Here is a 27,942-nt window from a genome sequence, read left to right as displayed (position 1 = left end):
TAATTACTGATTGTGGTAGGTTCGCGCCACATCGTTCGTTTCGTACGAGCATTTTCCGGCGTTTTGTCGAAAGCCATTTTGATTGCCAATTGTAAGCGCGTTAATATTTCAATGACTTACGAAATAAATACTTTACAAATTTTCATGGAAATTTCGAATTATTATGCTTTGCCTTGCAACAGTTTGTGTTTACGAAAACTGAACTTTTTTTAGGAACTTCATTACTAAGTCTATTTGCATCATTAACATTTAAAAATTCTTCGTTTAATATCTGAAATGTTATATATTTACATTTTTCGTATGATATATATGCGTTTATTTCAATGTTTATCTGCTAAAATATGCGTTTAATTTAGTGTTTATCTCTCTATAATATGCGTTTCATTTAGTGTTTATCTCGTAAAATATGCGTTTCATTTAGAGTTTATCTCAATGCTTATCTCCAGAAGCACGCGTTCGTGTTTTTCATGAACAGTTTTCGTAATTTTCGCCGAAGAATTGATTTGTTTTAAATTCAAGTTCACGATGAGCATTATATTATCATTATTATTAAAAAGTCAACAACGATATGACAAGTTCCAGACTTGTCGGTATAATTAGTTGCCGTAAAAATGTTCGAGTCATTATTTTCAGTCCGTTTCGATAGTTCAATTTGGTATTAAATAGTCAAGAAATTGTTGTGACTAAAGTTTTCAATGTCATACATTCTGCGCAGACTTCATTAGCGGCCATTGAGGTGCGTGAAATGATATTTTCATTGATGGATTTTTAGTATTAGCCAATGCCAATAATGCTCTGCGATCACTAATAGTAGCTAATTGCGCCAAAGCGGCCGATTCAGTGTCTAGTCCGGAATCTGTTTCACTTGTGCAGAAGTTCGGGGAACCTTTACCCCAGTATCTTGATTTTGCATTGAGACCGTCATGCCACGTTCTAGTGAAGGTAAAGATTTAACGTTTATGGGCTGAAAAAAAGGTAATTCCTGCGCTGCGATGATGGGTACAGATATGGGTGGAGCGAAATTGGTAGTACCCGCCCTTATCAAGAAGGTTCATCCTTTGATATTGTCAATTTTGGTTTTAACTTACTTGCAGTATTTTGGATCCGGTATTCCAAAGACATCAACTTTCTGACATCCAGCTTGTTCCACAGCCTGCATCGTGAACCATAAGGTCGATGGTTTTTTATTTGGAAGTGTGTATCTAAACATTTCAATTCGTTATTAAGTAATTGTTCACGAAAATATCTATTGAAAAGAAATGGGACTTACCCCAGTTTTGCTGCTTCACGTTTCATGCTGTAAAACGCTTCAGTTTCACCTTTGCGAGTTGAGGTTAAAATTTTTGTAGTCGCATTAGCACGTTTTATTTGCGGTAGTTTGAATAGTAACTTGGTCATGGCGTCAACGTCAAAATGTTCGAAAACAATCCACGTAGGTGAAGCTGTATTTCCAGTGGACAATTTCTTGGGATATCGAACAATATCCTCAAAGCTAAAAGATATTTATCCTTAGTTAGACCAGAAGGGGGTAATAGAATAGAAGTATTATATACTTCTGGTTAATTTTACTCATATCATAACCCTATGATACCCTCCATAAGTATGGGTCTGCTGAAGATGCCCATATTTAAGGATAGTCTTATGCTGATATAATGTACCTTTTGCCATCTACAACGCGAACATCCGTCCTGCTTCCAACATCTTCCTCGAAGCCATTTACAGGCGCTAATCCAAATCTGAAGACGCAATCCGCACGGTCAATTTGTGTACCACTTTTCGCCGTCGTTAGGGTTCCTACAATGAATTAAAACGAAATTTTAATATTTTCTATCTTAATTTCCGTTTTAACGTAATTCAAATACCTGCAGACCCCACAACAGCGCAGCTTCCACACTTGAGTCCGAGATTGCGAATTTCACCACCAACTTCCTTGTACAGTTTTCCACTTGCTTTGATGTCTGGTTTCATCGTTGTATCATCAGGATCATGAGCTATAGTAATGGTTTATATTTTAGTAACAGGAATGCATCGAATGTTGCGTCTAAGAATGATCATTGTTGTTCAAAGGTTTCTCATGAATGGGTGGAGACTGATCCGTATTTGCCCCTAGCTCCCTTTTCTGTTAATTTAAAGAAAATATCGGTTCCTGTGGCGGCCCTAACACGCTGGCTAAGGCGGGAACCAATCAGAACTCGTTAACGTCGAGGGCGGAGCTAAAACTATCGCTAAGCTTAGCTGGCCAGTTAACTCCACCCCTTGACTATGGGAGCATCTAATGGCGTTTGTTTAAACTCGCTTTAATGTGTCAACCAATCAGAAGCTTTAGATTATCACGTGGCTGCTCGAGCCGAGAAACCTACCTAAAATGCCTCGTCTAGCCACAAAATGAGGCCTGATATTTTCAACTTGTCGGCGCCTTCTGGCGTAATTTTCTTGAACCACCAGATCAACTGGCGCTTTCGGATGAGTATGATAGGTCTTCCCTTTGACAACGGTCTCCAAGGAGTATCTCGGTCGCAACCTGGAGTGTCTTTGCTCGCCATTTCGGTTTAGAATAATAGCGCCAAAGAACCCCAAAGATAAATGAACAACAACTCCAGCTCCCAATAGAATCACAATGAATTTGACTTTGGTTTCAAACGATCTCATTTTGAAAGATCTGAAACGAAATTAAAATTGTCGTAGAATTTAGTTCGTAGTGTCACATACTTATAAGAAGTATTACAGGGCTATGGTTTAATAGACCTTTGGTTTAATCGGCATTTGACCCTAAGGTCAACTGTTATCGGGGTTCTGACCTTCAAAATGATTTTTTAAACCTATTTTAAAATTTCTTGATATTAGTCTATTTTTTTATGAAATTAAAAAATTTGAAATTAAATTTTATTCATTCTGCTTGTTAATCGCGTGGAAGGTCGGTCGTTATCGAAACAACTCCGTTAAACCAGCGTATTTTAAGTATTTAATTATTTTTTCAGTCTAATTAGGGTCAGTTTTCAACGAATTAATTATTTCAGGTATGAATATTAATTAATTTAACTCTAATTAAACTATAAGCAGTGGCAGTATGTGTAATTATGCTTGTAGGCTTTGAACTTTAATCAAAGACTTAATTATTATTATTATTTATATTAATTGAGGTATACTCCAAATTAAGGTGTATGTTAGCATCTTTCTAGTTATTTTTTATACCTATAAATATATTTATTTATTTATTTGATGTTTGAAAAACATTCCTTTAAAAATGTACAGTAAGTCATTTTTAAAATTATATTTGTTTTATAAATTTAACAATAATTATATTGCGGTTATCATCGTATCGTTATGAATATATTAAAAAAACAACCATGAGGCAAATACTACCATACGTATTAGCTCTCTTAGCCCCCACTGAGAAGGCGTATTTGGTCATTAATGGGTTTCTATGGCAACCATTGGTGCAGGAAGAATTCCCCTCAAAAAAAATGAAATGATGCAACGAACACGTTTCTTGCGGTAAAAGTTGAAAATATTACATCATAGAAAATATAGTAGTGGAATGGAAGGTACGGTCTATAATTGTTACCACAATATGAGTTAATTTACCTCCAATATTAAATGCAAATTAACTAAATCAGAGATACCGCATATTAAGGAAAGAAATAAAGTGCCCATAACACCCCTTATAAATTTTCTATGAAATTTTCCCCTTAACAAGTTGATTTCAGAGTTTCACGTATGACCTCTTAAAATTAAGTAATTAACTTAACAGCCATGATTTCTAATTTAATTAAGGGGTCTTCTAATCATAAACACTTCTCCAATATCGATGATATTAATTAGTTATTTCAGGGATAGATTTAATTTTAGAAGTAGGAATGAAGGACAGAGTAATGTGGGCGCGCGTCAAAGTCCCGGACCCCCTTCCACTGGACGGAGGGGTATGAAAGAAAGAGGCGGGTCATAGCCACAGAGGTAAAAGGGAATTACTTATTTTTTGCCGTCCTCGTCAGCAACGTCATCAAAACGTAGTTTAAGTGAGCCAATAAGATAATTTTAACCTTTCGTTACTTATTGGAGGGAGGGGTTCTATATTGGACTATGAGTCGGACTGAAGTAAATACTAACCGTTCTCCATTCCTAATTCTAAAATTAAATCTATCCCTGAGTTAACTTAAGCACAAAAAATCGAAACGCATTTAATACTTACAATTAATCGGTTTAATGTATCAATTTTAATTCAAATTTAATTATGCATATGTCCAGAGGGTTACTTTCGACTGTTATTAAGGTCATATTAACATTGTTTCGAAATTCCTGAAAGGGTGTGTTATGAATAAAGACTTAAAACTGGAATTGACGATGTAGCTTGTCGACGTGCGTACATATTATATATATAAAAAATATTCAATTTATCTTTTATTTTTTTTTTAAATCGAAGGCTGTTAGCTTTATCGTTAAGTGATAAGTAAAGGCCAAAGTTAAACGAATGATAGTAGATGCCTATAAGATGAAGGACGTTTATGTTAACAGACATTAGGGAAGTGCGTCTTAACTTTAATAAAATGTAAGTGAAGGTTATTAGTTGATTAGGAAAGAAATAAAGAGTTTGGAATTCTTTACTTGGAGCCACGTGGTCTGATAAAAGTTTTACTAACTTAACTATCGTTTGCAAATTGAATTCGTAAATTTCTTGAGTATTTTTGATTGATTTTCAAGGTGTATTTTATTTATATTGAAGGCAGGGAACTCGGAGGTCCCATAATTCCTGTAAAATCCTATATTTTTTAACCTGTCCTATATTATTATGCTATAATTTCATGTATTTTTGAGTTTGGGAAGTTTTCGTATAGTTATCATCAAATTTATCAAAATTTAGTGATCTCTTTTATCGAGATCACATTTGAATAGATACCACCGAAATTGCGTATCGCTGATTTTTCATGACAAAAGTAATTGTTTTTTTAATATTATTTTTTCCACAAAAACCTCGATTCGCATGTTTTGGAAAATTATAAGCATTAAATTTCACTTTTTTTTCTTACAATAATATCAATTGTAGTTAAAAACCAGTTCGCCAGACTGGGTTTATATGTATATATCTAGGTCATTTGCATAAATTTTTATTTTGAATTGGGAATATATAATAGTTATATATTTTTTAATACTCTCCTCTATAGAGGAAAGAAGTGTCAGAAATTTTATAATTTAGTGAAAAATAAATGATTATTTTTCATTTTCAAAAAAATCATTTACATTTCATCAAATTATTTCAGCTATGAGACCATAAACCGATTTAACTCAAATAAATCGAACTTAACTTGCCACGATGAATTAAAACCGAACCCCCCTCCCATTCAACCGGACCCCCCAATTTAACCGAAAACCGAACCCCCACCCTCCCATTCAACCGGACTCCCCAATTTAACCGAAAACCGAACCCCCACCCTCCCATTCAACCGGACTCCCCAATTTAACCGAAAACCGAACCCCTACCCTCCCATTCAACCGGACCCCCCCCCCAATTCGACCGAAAACCGAACCCCTACCCTCCCATTCAACCGGACCCCCAATTTAACCGAAAACCGAACCCAATTATAACCTAAAAGAAACCCACCAAAATATTTGATTATATTTGACTAATACCCAGTTTTCAGGCTAGGAGTATTCACACAATTTATACAAGGAGTCCAGGCTACTTGAAGGACAAACTAGTCTGCACTATTGTCCTCTAAGTAGCCTCTACTCCTTGTGTAAATGGTATGAATCCTCCTAGCCTGAAAACTATGCATTTGCGTATGAGAGTACTGAACTGTACCTTATTTACAATTAAAAGTATATACCCGATAAAATAATAAATAAAAACAAACACCAATAAAACAAACTTCCACATACCTGTAATAGTTTATCTCCAATATCTTATCTCTAACTCGAGTTACGTGAAGTGTATCGTAGTTTGAAAAGTAGTTATCTCGCGAAACGTCTCGCGCACTTTTCTTCTCATAACAAATGCACGTGCTCTCTCTCCGAATCCCTTTACTCCAATGTTTTCATTCTCCATTCGTCTCCCTCTCTGTCTCTCCCCCCTTCAGAATATCTGTGATATTTAGGTTCGCGCCCAATTCATACGTAATACGCGGTTCAATAGTAGTAATACCACCATGTGCAACTCTTGCGTCAGCCCCACGTTTTGTGCGCGTGCTCTGACTTTCCAGCCAATCCTAACCGAGAGACGGTATTCGCCCTTAGACTCGTAATTATCAAAGTGCCTTTATTCAAGCGTTTGAATTGTCATTTTGAACTTTTCACGATAAAAATTTTAATACTAGCGAGCGTTTCTGTATTTCCCGGAGCTGGGAACTAGATTAAACTGAAGTGTTTACTGTTTAAGAATTGGTATTGATGCACGTAGGTTTCACCAGGGATATATTTAATTTTAGAAGTAGGAATGGGGAACGTATAGTATTTGCTTCAGTCCGACTCATAGACCACCCAGTAAAGAGACCCTCCCTCCAACACGTAATGTAACCAAAAGTTTAAATTATCTTAAACTACGTTTTGATGACGTTGCTGACGGGGACGGCGAAAAATACGTAACTGCTTTTTTACCTCTATCGCTATGACCCGCCTCTTCTTTCAAGGGGGTCCAGGACTTTGACGCGCGCCCAGATATTACTCTGTTCTCCATTCCCACTTATAAAATTAAATCTATCCCTGCGGAAACTTAATTGCTCGTATCTTTTTTAATATTGCAGATAGGAACATGGTTCCAATTGATATATTCATTATTTTAAACGCTCTTTCGATTAAAATTAAGAAATAATATTCTAGCCTGGGGTATCCATTTATGACGTAACATCTGTTATGTGGACAACAAAGACATAAAAAAAGATATGGTTTTACACAAAGTAGTCTTTGATGCGGGATAGGTAACGTTGAAGCCTTATCTAACGTCTTTGTTCTTAACATACTCGATGTTAACCCTAAATTTGAGCAGACGATAATGCGCCCCACCCTTTTTAAAAATGGCCTTTTGATTACTTCCGTGTTTAACTTACTTCTTAATATAATATGGTATTCCGAAAGCTCGTTTTTCCAAACGTTAAGACCAACCATATCATATAATTATTGGGTTTAAAATTTTTTTAGTATTTCCCTAGTATAACTGTCTCTCTGTGGTAATTTTTGTCATTTCGAAATTGTATAATTATTGCACGGCGATATTATGGGAGCAGTTAATTGGGTTTCAAACCTAAATTTAATTGATATACGGTTACGTTTGTCGTTAATACACCTTTGTGATCTTAATTAAGAAGATATTAGTAGTAGAACTAAGTTAAATCTCTAATTTTCAAGATTTTTATTAAATTTTTAAGTTTGTAGCTGAAGTTAGGAAATATTGCGTTGGAATTGCGTCAGATGCTCTGTGCGGGTTATTGATTCAAATAGAAGTTGTAGATCGGATGGTTTGACCATTTACTGGTGTTATTTTACTGCTGGGGTCAGAAGTGTTGACCAAGTCTGGTCCTATGGGGGAAGTCAGAACTCTGTCACGAAGGTGAAACGCATTGAGAGTGTGACACCAGGGAGCCCAGTGGTCCTATAATTCCTATGAAATCCTATATTTTTGAACCTATCCGATATTATCCCATAAATTTACGAAAGGTCCTATAATATCCTATGTAAAACACATTACATAAAAGCACATTTTTTTCCTATAAATCCTATAATTATGAAAAAAGAAAAAAAATACTTTCAAACTTGAACCGATTACATCATTATCAAAATTTTAATTTTAATTGGAAATTTTGATTGATGAATTGCGTACACCACGTGCAGGTTTTATAATTAGGCCGCTATAAACAAGGGAACGCCCTTGCGGTGTTGAATCAACTTCACCTTGCAAGTTACAGAAACGACATTTAGTCTGTCTGCACCTGTTTGTTTGGGTGCAATGAGTAATTACTTTAAAATATGCAAAACAAATATTTACAAACATTTAGGCCTACTTGGCAGAAATTTAATCGTATTCTCACTCTAATAATGGGCCATTTCAAAAGGGGGCGGGGCCCTAGTATCGTCTGCTTGAGTTAGGGTTAAGACGAAACATTGGTAGGACGGTATGTGAACGCAACTTAGACGTTAGACTGAGCTTCAGAGTTGCCAGTCCTGCACCAAATTTGGATGGTCCGTATTGTTTATATCTTCTCAAGAAGTGATATCTAGTTTATTAGGGAGAAGGTTTAAGATGCCTAAGTATTCGCGTGCCATAGTCCCAGTCCCCCTTTCAAAATACAAGGGGGGACGTAAAAGAAGGCCGGGCTATTTCGCTACACTCTCCTCAGTCGGAAAATACGTAATTTTCGTCATTCATGTCGCGCTGACGTGAGTTTTCTAGAGCCAATGCGATGCTGGTTGTAATTTAGAGGCGGGGATTAACTCCGGACCCTATACGTTTGGACTGGAGATAAAGCTTGAAATGTGGCGAATTTATACCTTCTCCCTAATAAACTAGATATCACTTCTTGATCTTTGTTGTCCACAGACCATCTGACGCATCTGGGCGGGGCTTACTGACGAGGTGAAACTCTATTTAAGAAATCGTACTTCACTATCCATGAAAGTCTAATTTAAATTATTATTTCTATCATTAAGATTAAAAAAGAAATGTTAATTGTTTTCTGCATTAATTTTCAACGGCTGCTTCCTCTTGTTTAATGAAAGTTGAATCATTAAGTAATTCTAGATCATTATATAGGCCTCCTAAGAACACGTTCAAAAATAGTGGATTGTAATGGTTTTGCACTAATTTTAATTTTGATACTGAAGCTCCGTTCTGGATTCCGCGTTTAGCTGCAATCGTACGCTAGAAAAAAATTATTTTAGATGCGGGTAGCATGGATATGTATAAACAATATTTATTGTGGATTCCCATCTCTTATCTTCCACGACGCATTGCACTTAGGCGCCCGGTTAACAGCGAAAAATATGACTTCCAGCCCCCCCCCCAACCTTGTGAGTGAGAGGGAAATTCGTGTTTTCTCTCTCTTTGCGCATGGGTGAAATTTCACACGCACCTATCAGGATTCTCCGAAGAGATACAATTCCTTTTCTCCACGTGATCTAGCCATTTTTCCCTAGCTTTATAGAGCGTCTCATATCAGCTAGTGTAACGCATATTTCGTGAACAGCTGTTTGGTATAGTTGGGATTCCATAATACGCATTATTTATACATATCCATGCTGTTAGCTTAATTTTAAAATATAATACCGCTAGGGGCGTGCTATTCATTCAGTTATAATGTTACGTCGTAAAAGTTTAAAGACATTAACGTTTCACCTTAAGTTTTGAAACATTCGGTACACGCAAGTTGCTACATTCTAGCTTCATTGCTTGGCCCTCAAAACAAGGAAATAATAATACATGTGGAGTAGACATATCAGAGTGCTCATCTTGTTTAGACAATTTCAATAGCCTCCAATCTAAGAATGTTAAAGTACCTTTATCTAGCAGAAGTGTACTTTAAAATGTACTTTAAGTGTGCCTAAGCTGGTAATGTAAATGTAGTTCAAAATGTAATAGCACAAGTGTGGGCATTTTGAACAATGCCTCTAAAAAGCAATGAAAAGAAACATTAACTTGAAACTCTTGTGCTTTTGTGTTTTATCGTCAGTAAAAGTGAAATCGGAAACCATACGTTTATCGCTTACAAAATGCTAGAGGCAGATAAAGATAATCAGCTGTTTATTATTTGAAATAAAACATCCTCAATCCATCCATACTCAACTCGACTTAGAGATAACTCTTATAGCATTCAGTATCAATATTATGGTTAGTAGAGAACCTTGATCTTTCATCGTTAAACTAGGCCATCTTAAGGAGTTATTTTAATAACGTTATCACTTTTCAAACTAGTTTTAACCAAGGTTTACTGCTAGCGTCACCATTCTGTAAATCATTTAAGGAAAGATGTGATATGAAAATCCTTGAAAGTTTGTTAGTTAGCTTCCGAAACAAAGTTATAACGTATGGAACATTTAGTATAATCTCTAAACAATCTTGTAATCTTGTAATTTTATACTGTACAATTATTTTGAGTGCTGCTGGACTGCTGACGGTAAAATAATCGGTATAACCACGTATACATTCAGTCAAGAAGTGATATAAAATTTATTAGGGAGAAGGTATAAATACACCTCCACATTTATAATCTAGCTTTATCTCCAGTCCAAAAGACGTAGCCTGTCCGGAGTTAATCCCCGCCGCCTCTAAATTACAACCAGACAGCATATCATTGGTTCTTGAAAACTCACGTCAGTGAATGACGAAAATTACTTGTATTTTCCGACTGAGGAGAGCTGGCGAAATAGCCCGGTGGCCTCCTTTTACGTCCCCCCTTGTATTTTGAAAGGGGGACTGGGACTATGGCTCGCGCGAATACTTGGGCATCTTATTCCTTCTCCCTAATAAACTAGATATCACTTCTTGATTCAGCTAATAGTAATCAGTGTCCCCTTAGTACCTACCCCTCTAGCAGACAATACTGTAGCCCCGCCCCCTTTAATTATTAAAGACTTGAAACCTACGTGTTAGGCTTAATAATTAAGCTTTTAAACATATGTAATACTATATTAACTACGAAAATCAGTAGGCATCTCGTTTCCAATAAAAACTAAACGTATTTCTCTTTGCTCGAAAACTTCCTTGAATTGCAAAATTAATTTAATGATAACACGCAAAAATTTATCTTAACTTTTCTTCTAAGATATATTCTCTTTCAAAACAAACCGTTAATACTGAACCTAAACCAAGGACACCTTACATTAAGAACCGGTATTAACTGGATCTAACCGACTTTTATAATATCTCCGTAGGAAAGTTAAAATTATTTTATTAAACTAGCTCTGAACCTCTGGATTGCTGACTTAACCGGTTTACATATCATTACATTTTGCGTAGCTTGTAATTATAAGGAATTTCTTTTTTTATTATTGAAAATTGGCTTACAATTATTCCCTTTTTCATTTTTAATGATTCTACGAAATACAAAGCTCAAAGGGAGGGTAACGGATTTCTTTTATCGATTCTTCTACTAATTATAAGACCAAGAAGGCAGGGCGTTACGTCCCGTGATTGGTAGCAGGTGCAAATTTCAAATTAACTATGAAATCTCAAACTGATTTGAATTTTGAAATTATTCGGATTTATTTACTGAATGTTTAACTATGCAGATAAGTCTTGTAATTAGTAGAAGAATCGATTAGAAAAATTATAACTTGATTTTCAATTTCACCCTCTATTTATACTTACAAAATCACATATTTCTTAAGTGTTGTTCACTACTATTTTACCATAAGTTTATAAGATATGTTCCTTCCATAAGTAAGAATGGCACTTCCTATAGAAGTTCGTAATGCTACTGAGATGGACTTACAGTTCTCGAGATAACTAGTTCGAGAAGGAGAACGACGGAAGCGAGTCAATTGAAGTCCTAGCTACACTCGGTGGTGGTTAATTAATTTTGCAGGACCAAGTTCCATCTAGGTCCTATTTAGTCTGAACTTACTAAGTTACCCAAATTTGACAGCAGCGCCATACTCACCAGGCGTATGTCGCTTTACCCTGAATCTATGACCTACTTCAATCACTTCAAAATTACAAGCTCTAGTTTTTAACCTGTGACAAACTTATATGGAACATATCTTATTAACTTATGATTTTACTTTTGCCTACAATATCGTATAGTACTTATGTTTTATTGCAGTTATGATATTGAAGAACTTAAGAACTTTTAAAATTGTTATGGAAATGTGAGGGATTATGTAAAATCAATACCATACACTCGTCCGGATCGGGGAATGATATTACGGAAGTTATTTAGGCCTAATCATTTTACTTCCGCGAAAGAAGCCGGTAGTATCGCAATGCTCTCTTCTTCTAATAGTAACCTCTTGGCCCTTAGTCTTTTTGAAGTACTTTTAAATGTAATCCAAAGCATAGGTCGAAAGGAAGTCATCATATTTGACAGTAGCGAATCACCAGCTGGTAATTGATAATTATACTATTAATAAATTAATGCATAAGGTTATCATATTCTGCATAAGTATGGGTTGGAACTGAGAATGTATAAAGGGGCATATCCTTGTGGTGAATTTGCCGAAAAAAAAATAACCTATAGACTAATGGCACCCCATGTTATTTCCCCATAGAGCTTAATACAGTCCAAGGCAGAGGGCTGCCATTACTCTATTGTGATCTATATCTTTATCTGTAAAAAGAATTGGACAAAGGAAATGTAACTTTTATGACATTTTGGCCACCAAAGCGAGATAGATTATTCGCGAGTCGGGAAAATTGGTCATATATAAACAATATCCCTTACGACAAAATGTGATACAACATTTTCGACTCATAACCATTCATAGAAAACCCACTGTACTTTAGGAACGTCCGATATTATTTTTCATCATATATAACGGCAAAATGGCATAGAACAATTTCGACTCAAATTCACTCATATACTTTTCAGAACGTCCTATATTATTTTGTAAGTTAATGATTAGGCCCTATGATTTTTAGTTTCCCCGGTTCTGGTTTTCCTTTTACAACTCTTGTATCGTTCCGACATATCGCCTACTATCATACGTGGAGTTAATATCAACATTGAAAACCAATTTAAATACGCCAATGTTTACGTTGCTATTGCTAAGAATCAAGAGGATCTCTTCGAAATGCTTTCCAATTACAAGGTTCATAAAATTAATACATAATCTTTAGATGGTTTAGTTAAATATGGTAAAATTAATAACTTACTGAACAGGATGGTCATTTGCAAGGTTCGGACAGATCGTGGGTGATTGGGGTTTCGTTAATGTACCCAGATGAACTTGATATTTTGGCATCTTTTCTAACTGAAGGAGATCGAATCCTTTTGTTATTTCCCGAAGACAATGTAGGTTTTAATATATGCGTGTGACGGGGTTACTTTCTAGTATTATCAAAGGTAAATTATAATAACAGAAAGTAATTAGGCACCAAGCAGTTAAAGTCTTTGTAAAAAAAGACATCTGAGCAAATTTTTTGAACTTATTTCAAATAATTTTTACCTACCCGCTGATGCCTACTTCACAGTTCGTTTTAATTTCAGATTGAAATTGAATCGAACTCCACCGTAAATGGGTGCAGCATTTGGTCATACTATTCACCTGGTGTAGGCAACAGCTATTTTGTTCGAAAGGGGGTCTATCTGGCCAATAAGAAATATTTGAAAGTGGAGTTACCTCTGTATTACCCCGTTTTTAACAACTTTCAAGGCCGAACTATTAAAGTTTCGACAATAGAAGTAATTATTACCATTATCATTCTAGGTTCGAGTACCTATATTTTAAACAAATCCATTTTACTTGCCAAAAGAATAAACCGACTACGATTGCTCCCGCATTTCCTGGCGATAGATGGCGTGGCTTCTCAATTGAGATTCTTGAAATTGTGGCAGAGAAGTTAAACTTTAAGTAAGATCTTGAAACGGACAATTCCATTTGAGTGCATAAGAGATGCAAACACCACAGGGACTGGGTAGATCACCTTCTTGGGTTATTCCCTCGCGCCATCCACGAAGCACCGCTAGAGGCAATACGAGTTGGCATTGAACTTGGGCTCCATCTGGCGTTGCATCTTGGCGCGATGTAAATAACCCAAGAGGACGGCCTCCCGCCTGTAAGTAGAGCACAGGTGACGTGTTATTCACTTTACTTCTGCCAAGTTTGCACTACAAAATCTATGATTAACAAGAAATGAAAATATTCTAATGCCTTGAAAGCCACTGTTAATACCCAAAGGTATGAAGTGAAAATTCCACAACCAAAAGTCTACGGTCGAAAAACTAGGGATGGCCACTGGGTTGGCATAATTGGAGATGTTTTTAATGAGGTTGGTAAAACTATGAAACGATTAGCTTCGAATCAATTCTGGCGAATATTCGACACTTTTTTCGGAACAGGAAGCTGATATTGGTGTTGGTGACATATCAGTAAACCACGAACGTCAATCTGTTGTGCATTTTACATTGCCAATACATATGGAATCGATATCATACATTTATTTGTCGCCTGAATCACTGAAGAAAACTTGGGTGTTATTCGAACCTTTTACAATAATTGTACGTGTAATACACTTAGATGTTAAGACTACATTTTGTAGTAGTAGTGTTACTATAACGTGGAGTAGTAATTGGGCAGTGTCACTTGACTGTAAGCGTGAAACAACCTAGTGGATGGATTCCCAATGCTATGTAATTCACGCACGCCCAGTGGAGCCCGCCCCTGCATAACACATTGTACATCACTTCAATTATTTGTCTTTGCTCTTTTTTCACTTTTCAGACATGGCTAGCAATTGTTTTCGTTTGCATTTTCTTATCCGTCGTTTTGACAATATTATGGAAAGTGTCGCAAAATTTCCAACAGGATCGAGAACAGGATTTATGGCTTGTATCTGTGCAAGTTATCAGGATATTCACTCGTCAAGGTAGACGTTTTCCCAATGTTTATCATAAGCCTATCATGTTCTCCAAAAGTATGTGTCGAAAGGATATTTGATTGGTTTATAAAATGGTAGAGCGACGTCTCGCGGCGAATTTCTCGTTAACGAGCGCCTTGTAGTTGGGCATCTTTTGGTGGCGGATTTGCCGCTAATAGAAACTATAGCCTACTGTGAAAATCACCGTATATCAGGCGTTCGTTTTTAGAGGAGAAACTTTGAAAAGAAGATGGCGCAACAGTCGCGTTAATTTTGTCTCGCATAGACGATGCCCTTACGGCAGACCCATACTTACGCACTATAGGGTAATATTTCACGTACAAAATTAAATTCCAGATGTAACAATTACACCAAAAGCAATGTGGAGTCGCATGTTTCTTTTTGTTGCGTGTTTGGGATCCTTCATAATTTCTGCTATTTACAACTGCAATCTTACATCGTTCAAAGGTTTTTTTAGAACGGAAACACCACCGGAAACGCTGCACGACTATTTGAAACTGCATCCAACCACTAGAGTTGGCGTTCGTAAACATACAGAAACATACGAATTCTTTAAGGTACTATGTCGACTAGATGCAGTTTGGAATTGTTCAGGCATAACGCCAATTAATGTTTCTTGCCAGAAAAGCATCGTTTTTCAGCAGTTATTCGAGAAAAACATCCAAGATAATTTCATTAAAAACATGAATCATAAAAAACTAGTAGAGGAATTGCTGAAAAGGGATTTTGTCTACGCTAGTTACTTAACATATTTAACGAAGGTGATGTACGAAGGACCACGTGATGTTCGAGGCGTTTGCACGTTTTATGTAGCCAATGAGAGACTGACTAATACGTACTGGGCTATGGTACTGCGAAAGAAGTCGCCATTTGCAAGTCAAATTAACGAAATGTAAGAACATTACTTGTGCAAAAAGCATAAAAGCCTTGGTTTTAACGTTGGATAAGCCTTGATTTTAATGCTAATTAAGCCTAAATTCGTAACGTTTTGGTGAAATAAAGAAGACTACGTTAAAATTAGCATGATTTAATCTACAGAATTAAAAGTCTAAACGTGAATGGCATAATCCAGTTCCTTCGATACTACTACTTCGAAATGAGAACTCAAAAACTGTGCAAACCAACTGACGGCGTCAACGAAGATGGTGGATTGTACTCAACCACTTTCGAAGAAGTTTACGTCATGTTTTGGTTTCTAGTCGGTGGACTAGCATTGTCCATCGCGGTTTTCATTACCGAGTTCATCTACTTCTATTTTGAGTACTTCGGTTATGGGAATCAAAGAGCAGCCAGAATACTGCTGTACAAAAATAGGCTTGGAGATAATTATCCCCCAAATCGTTTTAGAGTCTGCGGTAGGAGACGTAGACGACGTGCCATGTGGTTTATACGAAGCAAAAATTACTTCTAGAGCATTCTTACAAACGGACAGACACACATTTATATTTTAAGTGTATAACACAGGTACCCTAAAAAAATTACTAGGCTTCTCTCTCGAGGTACATCACTGTAGCGCCATCTACGCGCAAAAACGGAACTATATTGTAGTATATTTCTTTGTGTTATATACACTTTAATCTTAGTCAAAAGGTCGAGAAGCTCATAAGCCTACTATTTATAGACCCTATAAGTCACAAGATTTTTTAAATATTAATTGTCTGACTTAAATATATGTGTCGCCACCTGAGTGGTTAATATAAAGCTGTAAAGCTAGAGAGAATATCAAATTCATATTCCGACTCTTCAGTCGACTATTTTCTCTGTCTGGAGTCACATACCACGTTCTAGACTCTTGTGTTCTTACACGTTTAATTGGAGTAGAATTTAATAGGTGATTTTAAACTTACACAATAGACTTATGGGCAATATTATCTTTACTAGAGCATAACCTTACAATAGTCTATAAGTATGGGTCTGTCATTATTGTCAATAGTATTTTACATACTATACAATATTCAAGAAGCTTCCCTATCATCTTAACACCCCCCCCCCCCTCGACGGGCCAAACTGGAACTGAATAGACACATGGGCTACTTTGATTTTCTTTAACTGGTCAAGTCGGTTTCGAATAAAAATAGTGATCACAGTAGATGCTAGTTTCTATTTTAATTAATTTAAATCCACCGCCAGGAGATGCCCCTCTAACCAGAAATCCACTATCAACAACATCCCTTTTACCAGGGACAAATACTTATGAAGAATATGGTAGCCTTATGATATAATTAATAACATCGTATCCACTACTTTAACACTTGTTCAGTAATATCTTATATTAAAAATATAAAGAGGTATGTGAACGTGGTCCGTGGGTGATCTTTAAAGAACGTCTAGTTGGGTTTATCCTCATTAAACCCAAACTTCCAGAATTGTTTTTGTTATAAATCAAGGTTTTTGCTTAATGACGTATAAAATGTAGCCGCGCGATTAGACATTAACATCCAAGGACGTTTGTAAAAATGATGCTGATTGAAGTGTTTACAATTATTAATTAGATGATCTCCTATTTCCCCAGTAAAAATATCTTTATGAATATTTCTACTTATTTTATAAAACACCTGGTGTTTTTATAGTTAGTATGAGAGAAGGTAAAGGTAGTGATTACCGTACTTCTACGTTTTGTATTTAGTAATTAAATAACCAAAATACCAGTCTTTTGATCAGGAAACCAAATTTTTACTTAAATTCCAAATCAAGTTCTCGATTTTGATTTTTGACTTCTTGATATTTGACACTCGGCTTGCAAAAGATTTTGTAAAGGGGTAGTGTCATAGAATTTTTTTTCTCGGGGTTACAAGCAAAGGCTGGTTCGTGTAACGCCCCCTAACCTTGCAGGAATGAGGTTGAGATTGGGTGACAATTTTGAGGTGCGATCTGCGGCAATGAAAGTATTCCATAGTGACTTGCGGTCGTGTCTGCAGACTCTGACACGACCCTTACGAGTACCGAAACGCTCAGGATGCTGGGAGGACTTCATTGCCGTTCCATAGATGGGGGTTGAGAGACTAAAGTTATAGGTATCGATATTTTCGACTCAATCTCACCTCTTTCTTCCAAGCCCTTACATGCAGGCTAATCTTCTACACCTTGCCAAAATGCAAGAACCAATCAGAATTCATTAAGGAAGGCGAAGCTTAAACTAGCCTTTTCCAAGCTTGAGAGCATCTAGTGGCATTTGTTTAAACTAAACCATAGCTGATACCAGTTGTTTTTCGATTTTATTATGAGACTTGTCCGTTATTATTAAATTTGTTAGAAACTTAAAACCTTCAAAGACGAGATCTAATGCTTTGATAGCGAGATATAGTGTAGGGGGAAATAATAAAAAACAATAATATTCTAATGAGACCTTAATTACCGTATTTAAAATTAATATTTAGGGCTAATTTGCCTACATGCAACCCTAATGGCCTCGAATAAATCATGCAGACTTATTTGTAATAATATTGTTAGTGAATTTAGATTTTTTTATGGTCAAAATCAAGAAGATTTGGAGCATGGAAAGCAAATTTGAATATGCCATAATGTACAGAGTGTTGCATAAAACGATGTTACAGTATGTTCTATGAACAATTTTGAGTCAAAAATGCTCTTTGACACTCTTAAAAAAGTTATGAGCATTTCAGTGTTTTAGGGATAACCCCTTAAAATTAAGTATGAAACTAAACTGAAAGGCAATGATTGCTAATTTAATATATCAAGGGGTCATGCATAAAACACTGTAATCATAAGTTGTAAACTGTGACCTTCAGTACAAAATTCCATAGAATATCTTCGACCCAAAATTGATTTCCCATTGAACCACTGTACTTCGCTTCTACCACCATTTTTGCACCACCCTGTACAAAAGCAACACTGATTAGGAATAGTTAAACTGGTTAAGACTAGAATATTCATGTTAAAAAAAATAATTCGTTCTAATGTATACCAGAAAACCTTGAAAGAGTAAAATACTAACCATGATAATCTCACAACCATTGCCAAAAGTCTATGTAAATTTCTAAAATTTCAAAAGTACGGTCTGTACTAATAATTCTTCAGTTGTTTTCAGACATTGCGTACGACAGTTGAAGCTAGGGTTACGTATAATATTTAAGCTAATATCGTTATCGCAAGATAGAGTAAAACCACTTAAATTTTAATAAGTAAAAGTGTTGATAGAATATATTAATTCGAGTTTCGTTAGTATCATCATTTTAGATTAATTATAAATGCAGCAAAAAAATTTGTCATTGAAAAGTTTCCTATCTAAATAGCGTGGGGTAGAAGTATAACGTATCGTTAGCCTAGGTCTGGCATTGTAACCTCGAAGTGAACGAAGCCGAGAGTGTTTTCATTTCCGTGTAGTGAACGGTCGTGTTTGTGTGATAAGTGATTAACGGCGCTGCTTGAAATTATTTAGTAATAAAAATGTCGTGTTCTAATTTTAATTCGGTCTGGGAGAATCCAGGTCCAGATAAAGGATGGAGTTGGGTTATCGCGTTTGGATTATGGATTACCGGATTTCCGGCGTATGGAATTTTCGGGACTTTGGGTGTTATTTATCCGGCTGTTAAAGAGACATTGCAGATAAGTCAAGAAGAAGCGTCATGGCCCTTTTTTCTCTCCTCTGTTACCGGGAATCTTGTCGGTTTGTCATCATGAATTTAATTTGTCTAGTTTCATACTTATTTGTTTATTAACGTATGGTTATTTAGAGGGTAAGATGGGAATCTGACCATTTGTAGTTAGTATTCATGGTGTGTTACGTTTGTTTATTAAGTTTTTAGGTTTTGGTTTGGTTGGGGGTTTAATATGGGTTTTAATAGGTTTCATTTAAGTTTTAATTAGGGTTTAGTTATGTTTAATTAGTTTAGTGTTTAATTAAGGTTTGATTAGGTTTTAATTAAGGATTAATTAGGGTTTAATTAGGTTTTAATTAAGGATTAATTAAGGTTTGATTAGGTTTTAATTAAGGTTTGATTAGGTTTTAATTAAGGATTAATTAGGTTTTAATTAAGGTTTGATTAGGTTTTAATTAAGGATTAATTAGGGTTTAATTAGGTTTTACTTAAGGATTAATTAGGGTTTAATTAGGTTTTACTTAAGGATTAATTAGGGTTTAATAAGGTTTTAATTAAGGATTAATTAGGGTTTAATTAAGGTTTTATTAGGGTTTAATTAAGGTTTGATTAGGGTTTAGTTAAGGATTAATTAGGGTTTAGTTAAGGATTAATTAGGGTTTAGTTAAGGATTAATTAGGGTTTAGTTAAGGATTAATTAGGGTTTAGTTAAGGATTAATTAGGGTTTAGTTAAGGATTAATTAGGGTTTAGTTAAGGATTAATTAGGGTTTAGTTAAGGATTAATTAGGGTTTAGTTAAGGATTAATTCGGGTTTAATTAAGGATTAATTCGGGTTTAATTAAGGATTAATTCGGGTTTAATTAAGGATTAATTCGGGTTTAATTAAGGATTTAATTAGGGTTTAATTAAGGATTTAATTAGGGTTTAATTAAGGATTTAATTAGGGTTTAATTAAGGATTTAATTAGGGTTTAATTAAGGATTTAATTAGGGTTTAATTAAGGATTTAATTAGGGTTTAATTAAGGATTTAATTAGGGTTTAATTAAGGATTTAATTAGGGTTTAATTAAGGATTTAATTAGGGTTTAATTAAGGATTTAATTAATATTTAACTAAGTTCATTTAAGGTTTAATTGAGGTTTATTTGAAGTTTACTTGAGGTTTATATAAGGTTTCATTATATTTAATTAGGGTTTTAGTTAGATTAAAGGTTTAATTAGCTTTGGTTTGTTAAACCGGGTTGAGAGTGGGTCAGGTTACCTTATTATCCGCCAAGTTTAGGTTTAAATTTAGTATTCTAATATTTTTTATAATAATTTGCATGTAAGTATACAAGCATATCTAAACGGTTTTCCACTTTATTTATTTTCATACTAACATATGTAAATTACTAAATTTCTTGTTCAGTAAGTTTTATCGGCAAGCATTTGCAATTAAAATCAAGTGTCGTACCAAGACCCGACAGGGGTGGCTGCGAAAATAGACTTAAGTAACTTAGAGACCCATTAGTAACGTATGATATTAGCGTCAAGCCTCATAAATTTCTGTCTTATTAGGAGTATTTAGTGTTTGTCATTTAACGTGCTTGGTTGGTTGCGTTTAACAAACACAATTAATATAATAATAATGTTATATAATTCCTAGGTATTGTACTTCCGATAGTAACGAGGATTATGACAGTTCGACAGCTACTTAATTCAAGTTTGGCCTTGTTTGTTTTTGGGAGTTTCGTATGCTTCATATCACCCAAGTCTATTCTTATGCTATCCGTTTTTTTCGGAGTTCCTTATGGTGAGAGACGATATAACCAAGAAGTGATATCTAGTTGATTAGGGAGAAGATGCCTAAGTATTCGAGCGCCATAGTCCCAGTCCCCCTTTTAAAATACAAGGGGGGAGGTAAAAGGAGGCCGGGCTATTTCGCGGCCTCTCCTCAGTCGGGAAATACTTAATTTTCGTCATTCGCGTCGCGCTGACGTGAGTTTTCAAGAACCAATGAGATGCTGGCTGGTTGTAATTTAGAGGCGGTGGGGTTTAACTCCGGACCTACGTTTGTTTGGACTGGAGATAAAGCTAGATTATAAATGTGGGGCGAATTTATACCTTCTCCCTAATAAACTAGATATTACTTCTTGATATAACCATGTCATATTTTTTCACAATAATTATATGACCATAAGCCTATCACAATTTCCATAAGTATGGGTCGAAAAGGCATTTTCTAAATGGGTAGGGGAGCGCTAGTGGCGGTGTATTTCTCGTAGCGAGGCGTTTCAGTTTTTCATACTTATGCAATGCATGATTGTAATGTAATACGGTTTGCATTAATTTCAGGAATCTTTCACGGATTTTTCATGCATTCGTCATTCATAGTGATATCTCAGTATTTCGACAAATTCCGGGCTTCAGCTTTGGCCATCTTGCTGACAGCCCCTGCAATTGCCATGTTTACATTGCCGTTATTAATACAATACCTTTTAAGTGTCTACGAATATAGAGGCGCTTTGCTTCTAGTTGCCGGGTTTGCCGCGCAATGCTTTCCAGCAATTTTTCTCCTCAGACCGAGGAATGAGAGACACTTCGACTTAAACACTCGGAAACCACTGGAAAGTAAGTCCTTTCGAAATTACATTTACTTTTGCTTAGTTCATACTATAAGTTCATAAGATATGTTCCATAAAATTGTCACTGGCTACTGAAAGCTTGGTCATGCGACCCCTGGTGAGACGCTGTCAAAGGCTTAGTGCAGACTAAATAGGAGAAGATGGAAGTCCTGCAAAATTAACCACCGAGTGTAGGACTTCAATTCTCGCTTCCGTCGTTCTAACTCGAACTAGTTATCTCGAGCTGTAAGTCTCTCAGTAGCATTACCAACTTGTAGAGGAAGTGTCATACTTATCATGGAACATATCTTATAAACTTATGCTATTAGTTCTTGAACGTTAGCCGGATCGTCCAGCTTATCTTGAACTATAGGTTAAAATTGAATAGTAAATTGTGATTATTTTAATTACGTTAAGGGTCCAACGACATCGTAATTGAAAAAGTTGAACTACCCATCACGGAAATGAAAATCAACCCAACTGACGCAAACGCAACCATAAAAAACGGAGAATATGAAGTCGAATTTGTTACTGAAAACACTAAAATGCTTAATGAAAATCATCAAAATGAACTCGTACAAAATAATTCACGTGGGAAACAGCCCGTAATTGTACCAATCACAGACAAGTACCGGAATGGCCAACTTAGACGAGGGAATGTCAAAGACTTGGAAAACTCCAAAAGCTCGGTCAAAGGTTCACCACCAGCTGTTGATTTGACAAGCTTAAAAAGCGACTTAATTAGAACGATTAAAAACCCGGGATGTGTCAGTGTGGTGTTACCCGACGCCTCCATTATGACTACCTACATTTTCTGTTACATTTTGATGGTGGCCCACGCTGATTTGTACGGTATATCGCAGCACGTTGTGTCGCAGGGATATTTGGCTTTCGGCATATCAGCCTTAATTTTGCGATTGGGGTTCGCGTTCATGATTGATCGTCAATTTGTTCGGAAGGATATTTTAATTTATCTAAGTTTTCTTTCGGCGTTGGGCAATTGTTTGTTCTACATTTTCTGGAACACACCGGAAACCTACGTCCTGTCGTCCGTACTGTTTTCTTTCAGTATATCGAGTTACCAGTCGCTGAGGTTATCTCATATGACGAACCATTTTGAACCTAAAGATATACCAATTCTTCTGTCGTTTTCGAGTATTTTTAGCAGTAGTATATCACTGATAACGCCTAAACTTATTGGTAAGTAGTTCAACTTCGTACAAACATACGTTTATGAGATATGTTCCATAAGTATGACCTTAGCTTTACTTCGTAATGCTTGGGAGTTACTGAGGGTTAGTTCGAGAACGAGGCGAGAATCCCATCTTCCTATTTAGTCTGTACTAAACCTTTGACAGCGTCTCACCAGGTGTCGCTTTACAAGAATCTATGACCTACCTGTCTCACTTCATGACAAGCTCTCAGTAACCAGTGACAAACTTATGGAACATATCTTATGAAATTATGGTAGTACAATCTTTCAAGGCATGAAAATTGATTTTGTCTGGTTCCACAATGCTAAACCACTCAAGGGACATCTGCAATTATCACCCTAGGAATTTTTGATTTGGCAGCCCAAGTAGAGTAATACCTTTTTGATGTTTTTTAGGGGTGTCAATTGCTATGTCCGGAACATACAAACCTCTTTGGGTCTTCGCGTCATTTCTTCTAGTTGCTTCAATTATAGCCCTTCTTGTTGACACGATTTTCCTTAAAAAACCACAGAGACAAATCACGTCATCTTAGTGTCCATGAACAAATCGTGTTAGTTGACACTCAGTAACGCGAGTACATCAGAAAAATGTGAAACTAATCTAGCTATGACGCATGAAGACGCTAACGGTTACGTGCCTATTTCTGGATACCTTTACCCCATGTATACCTTCTTATTTTCTATCTACATTTCTATTCTTAACTCGTGTTCATGGTGTCTCTGGACTGTCCTAGAGTGGTTTTTTTAAAGACCCGTTAAGCCTTGCCACGTGCATCGGGAATTAGGTGCAAGCAGTGAATAATCAAATAGAGAATGTTTTCTAATGAAAATTTATTAAAATTGTTACAATATTTTTATCTCCATTTATTTTTTTTTTAAAGGCAAGATGTTACAATAGGTTGTGTAATATCTTTGGAAAGGGGACGTAAGTGCTCGGTAAGATATTTGTGACTAAAATATGTTCAACTTCATTATTTATTTATTTGGAAGGTAAAGGTCAAAAGTTTTACATCTAGGTATATACTTCGACTTTGGTTTATGCACATTTGTTAAAAGTATTTGAACCATATGGGTCCAGTAACTGTAAGTTATAGAGGCGTAACTCAAAAATGAAATCTGGGTCGAATTCAGAAAAACATACCTGAAAAACGTAAAACTACGTTCTACACATACAGGCACAGCGCAATCGTAAAATAATAATTGTCAGTAGAGGTTTCGCTGTGCATTTAACTCTGCTTACAAACGTACTCAGAAGTAGACAGAACTCTCCTACGTTGACTACACGTTTATCTCAAAAATTTAAAAGCCTAAGTATTAAGTATTACGTTTTAGTTCAATATGAGACTACGCTTTTTTATAGCGTTTACGGTGATCGTACAATTAAAAACCAGATCCTACCACGCTAAAAGTATCGATAACAACGTGGATAATTCACATTCATCGATGGTGAATAACGTGCCCGTTACCAAGGCTTCACTCATGAAGAAAATCTCAATCTCAACTACTGGCCAACGTGGGAATATGCAAGGGATTGTTATGATGCCCGTTTCTGGGAAGGTTATTAAAAAATCACCACCAAAAATACAACCAGATTATCCAATCAAACAGAAGGATGATGACGTTTCCGGTGACAAACCACCAATAATGATTGATCAGATGTCACCAATGGAACATACGAATGATTCTGGAGCGATAACAACTCCGAAAACGAAACCCAACTCGTTCAAGGATAAATTAGACGACTTGCTATCGAACAGCGGCCTGCTCGACTTTTTGCAAGGACAGACTATGTCAATTGATTTGGACTATTTGAACAAAAATCTTCACAAAATCTTAGACTTGAAGAATGGAACGTTGTTACAAGCGACAATTGAAAAAAATGGTGGTGGAATATTGAAGAATGATCACGTGAAGGATATACAAGCTGCTTTAGACGCAACAGACGTTGGTTCCAGAAACATACCGGAAACAGTGGCTTCAGGAATTGAAATGTTCCAAAGATTTTTTGAAACTGAAGATGAGCTTGAAGAAGCCGAAAATAATTTTGAAAATGAAACTAAGTTAGAGGCTGAAAAATTGGTAGAGGTAACATCTACTGAAGGAACTTCTATTTTTAGTTCTAGAGGGGTTGGAATTACTATCGAATACGTAATTATATCAGTGTTGATAACTTTAGGTTTATGTTATGTTTTTATTAGTGTTTGTAAATGTAATAGAAGGATCCCAAGAGTATTTAAAAGAAATACTCATTTTGTTTGAAAATATTTGTTGTAAATATCACAATAGTCATAAGTTCATAAGATATGTTCCATAAGTTTGTCTCTGGTTACTAATTGGAGCTTGTCATGAAGTGAAGTAGGTCATAGGTTCTGGCATTACGAAGTAAAGGTAGTGTCATTCTTATGGAACATATCTTATAATCTTATGCTATACATCATTAGATAACTACACAATTTCGAACCAAAGATGAAATTAGTACCAAAAACCACATTTTTGGAAATTTCATATCAACAAGTTAGCCACAAAATTATTAAGTTTTCTGTAATGTCACCGTGAATTATTTTATAGTATAACTCTTTGGAAATAAACGTACGAAGGTAGGCACATGTAGAACGCAACAAGTACAGCGCAGTTGCGAAGCTTTAATTAGCAGTAGAGGTTCTTTTCAAGTTTAGTGAAGCGGACAAGCTCTCTCAATAGTTAAGAACACTACTACGTTGGCAACAAGCTTATGCTGAAACTTAAAAAAGTTAGGAAAGATTTAGAAATGCTTTTTTTTGTTTAGGAAAGATTTAAAAATTTTTTTTTTTATTTTTAGCTTAAGAAAGATATAGAAATCCTTTTTTAAGTTTGGGAAAGATTTGGAAATATTTTCTTAGTTTAGGAATATTTATTTTTAGTTCAGGAAAGATTTAGAAATTTTTGTTTTTTAGTTAGGAAAGATTTAGAAGTACCTTTTTTAAGTTTATAGGAAAGATTTGGAAATACTTTTATTTAGTTTAGGAAAGATTTGGAAATAGTATATTAGTTTAGAAAAGATTTAGAAATAGTGTATTAGTTTAAGAAATATACTTCAAGATGAAGATACGCTATTATATAGCTATAATTGTGATTATACAAGTAAAATTCAGAACGCACCACGCCAAAACCATCGATAACAATCAAATAAACGGCGATAATCCAAAAATATCGAAGATCGTTAACGCGCGTGTTACCAAGGGTTCACCAATGACGAAAACATCAGTTACCACCAGTCCACCATCTCATAGTGAACAATATAATCTTCACGGTATCGTTAAAATACCAGTTTCTTCGAAAGTAAGCCAAGAATCAACCTCAACAACGCTCCAACATTTTCCATCCAAGAAAACCAATGCTGATTTACGTAAAACCACAACTAAAGTGAAACCAGTGCACCTTTTTGGCAAAGTATTTATCAAGGAATCATCAAAAATACAGCAGAAACTTCCAACAAAGAAGGCGTACGAAATTAAAACCACAATGAAAGTGAAACCCACACTACCACCTTTTAATGAAGTAAACAACAAGTCACCAAATATTAACCAGACTATTTCAACCATAAAGACCAAGACTGATTTAGCAAAACCCACTTCGGATAAATTCAACGATTTTCTCGAAAACAGTGGCATCCGCGATGTTTTTCTGGGAAAGAGTTTGGTAATTGACTTAGACTACATTAACAAAAACATTCACAAAGTTTTAAACATGGAAAACAACACCTTTTTGAAAGGAGCGATTGACAAAAACGATGGAGGACTGTTAGACGAGGATATTGTTAATAAAATTCAATCTGCTTTGGACTCGGTTAATTTCGGTCTGAAAAATAAACCGTTACTAGAGTCCAAATTGGATGAATTTTTAACGAGCGTTTTTAATAATGGAAATGGTGAAGTGAATTTTGAGGCTGAAGAAAATTTAAAGGTTGTAAATTTTGTAGAGGTAACATCTACTGAAAGTCCCGTTGCCGGTTTTACGTCTACGTTTGAAGTTACGATGGAATACGTAATTATTTCAATAATGATGTTAATAACTTTCGGGTTTCTTTGTATTAGTGTGTGTAAATGTAATGTATTTATTCAAAGATTATTGACAAAAAATAAGAATCTAGTTTAAAAAAAAATAAAATAAAATCTATTTATTTAAATGAGTTTAAAACATTCTTAAGTACTATTTTCTTATAACTTTATTTTCGAAATTTCGTTGGTGATATATTGAACGGGTTCTTAAGTCAGTAAAGGCATCTCATCCCATATCTATCTATAAGTATCATTACGATACTATAATTTGCTGGTTAAACATTACAAAATCCAGATAGTTAAGTCTTTTCGCATAGTATTGGTACAGTTAGTTTAAAATGATAAAATCTCATATCATTCTGCCATTCTCAGTCAAGGTTTGTGCTTTTTTTATGGTTAGCGACATACTTATTTGAAAATATGTTATTACAATTCATATAAAATCTTCACCATCCTCGGGGGGATGACAACAACAACAGGCGTTGTTATAACCTTCCTGTACCGTACGTGTCATTTAGACTTGGGAAAACATTAGAATACAAGTACATCGTCATAAACACCAGTACAACCGAGGCCCTCGCGTGCTGTCAAGGTAGATGAAGCACAAACACATGTGCCGTTGAAGGTTCAAAACAGTGCGAAAACAACTTAGCAGCGAAAGCAACTGTCGACTCCATACAGTCATAGATACAGTCTCTAGTATTGATGTAAATCGCTAAGACTACACATGGAAACAATGAAGATCACCAACGTTTTAATTTTCTTAATTTGTATGAGAGTTTGCCATTCTAAAAGAATAAGCGTTCAAAACTCGGTTAATGGTTCAACTTCATCGCCTGTAACCGTCAAAGAAGTTAACGAAACTCTGCCCAGTCCCAACGAAACTCTGCCCAGTCCCAACGAAACTCTGCCCAGGCCCAACGAAACTCTGCCGATGGACAACGAAACTCTGCCGATGGACAATGAAACTCTGCCGAGCCCAAAAGAAAGTCTGACTATAGAAAATTTGTC

General features: G+C 35.6%; 3 protein-coding genes across 4 annotated transcripts; 2 read left to right on the top strand and 1 right to left on the bottom strand.

Annotated features, from left to right (window-relative positions):
* Positions 1-242: 242 nt before the first annotated feature.
* On the bottom strand, positions 243-6,050 carry LOC149618464 (alpha-N-acetylgalactosaminide alpha-2,6-sialyltransferase 5-like). Of its 2 annotated transcripts, none has more exons than XM_089855222.1 (7): positions 5,875-6,050; positions 2,361-2,659; positions 1,863-1,991; positions 1,659-1,794; positions 1,271-1,492; positions 1,089-1,202; positions 243-933 (listed from the first exon to the last, which is right to left on the bottom strand). In XM_089855222.1, the coding sequence occupies exons 2-7, from the start codon at positions 2,647-2,649 to the stop codon at positions 699-701; spliced, it is 1,125 nt and encodes a 374-aa protein (XP_089711348.1). In that variant the 5' UTR covers positions 2,650-2,659; positions 5,875-6,050; the 3' UTR covers positions 243-698. The 2 variants fall into 2 exon arrangements, with proteins under 2 accessions (XP_089711348.1, XP_089711349.1); XM_089855223.1 differs by lacking the exon at positions 5,875-6,050 and adding an exon at positions 4,190-4,366.
* Positions 6,051-13,821: 7,771 nt separating this feature from the next.
* Positions 13,822-15,929, top strand: LOC149618463 (glutamate receptor 1-like). Its single transcript, XM_089854023.1, has 7 exons — positions 13,822-13,909; positions 13,980-14,138; positions 14,362-14,506; positions 14,855-15,075; positions 15,142-15,410; positions 15,557-15,820; positions 15,866-15,929. The coding sequence occupies exons 2-7, from the start codon at positions 14,058-14,060 to the stop codon at positions 15,927-15,929; spliced, it is 1,044 nt and encodes a 347-aa protein (XP_089710149.1). The 5' UTR covers positions 13,822-13,909; positions 13,980-14,057.
* Positions 15,930-18,791: 2,862 nt separating this feature from the next.
* Positions 18,792-23,559, top strand: LOC149618462 (uncharacterized). The gene is made up of 5 exons (XM_089855212.1): positions 18,792-19,145; positions 20,724-20,870; positions 21,413-21,688; positions 22,099-22,881; positions 23,291-23,559. Exons 1-5 carry the CDS (start codon positions 18,926-18,928, stop codon positions 23,425-23,427), a joined length of 1,563 nt encoding a protein of 520 aa, XP_089711338.1. The 5' UTR covers positions 18,792-18,925; the 3' UTR covers positions 23,428-23,559.
* The last annotated feature ends 4,383 nt before the right edge of the window (positions 23,560-27,942 follow it).

This window comes from Phalangium opilio, unplaced genomic scaffold (assembly GCF_054372755.1).
Source record: "Phalangium opilio isolate 3A_F unplaced genomic scaffold, DU_Popi_V2 ptg000209l_1, whole genome shotgun sequence".
Taxonomy (NCBI): domain Eukaryota; kingdom Metazoa; phylum Arthropoda; class Arachnida; order Opiliones; family Phalangiidae; genus Phalangium; species Phalangium opilio.
The sequence above is the reverse complement of the archived record's forward strand: the minus strand, read 5'-3'. Positions and strand labels throughout refer to the sequence as shown.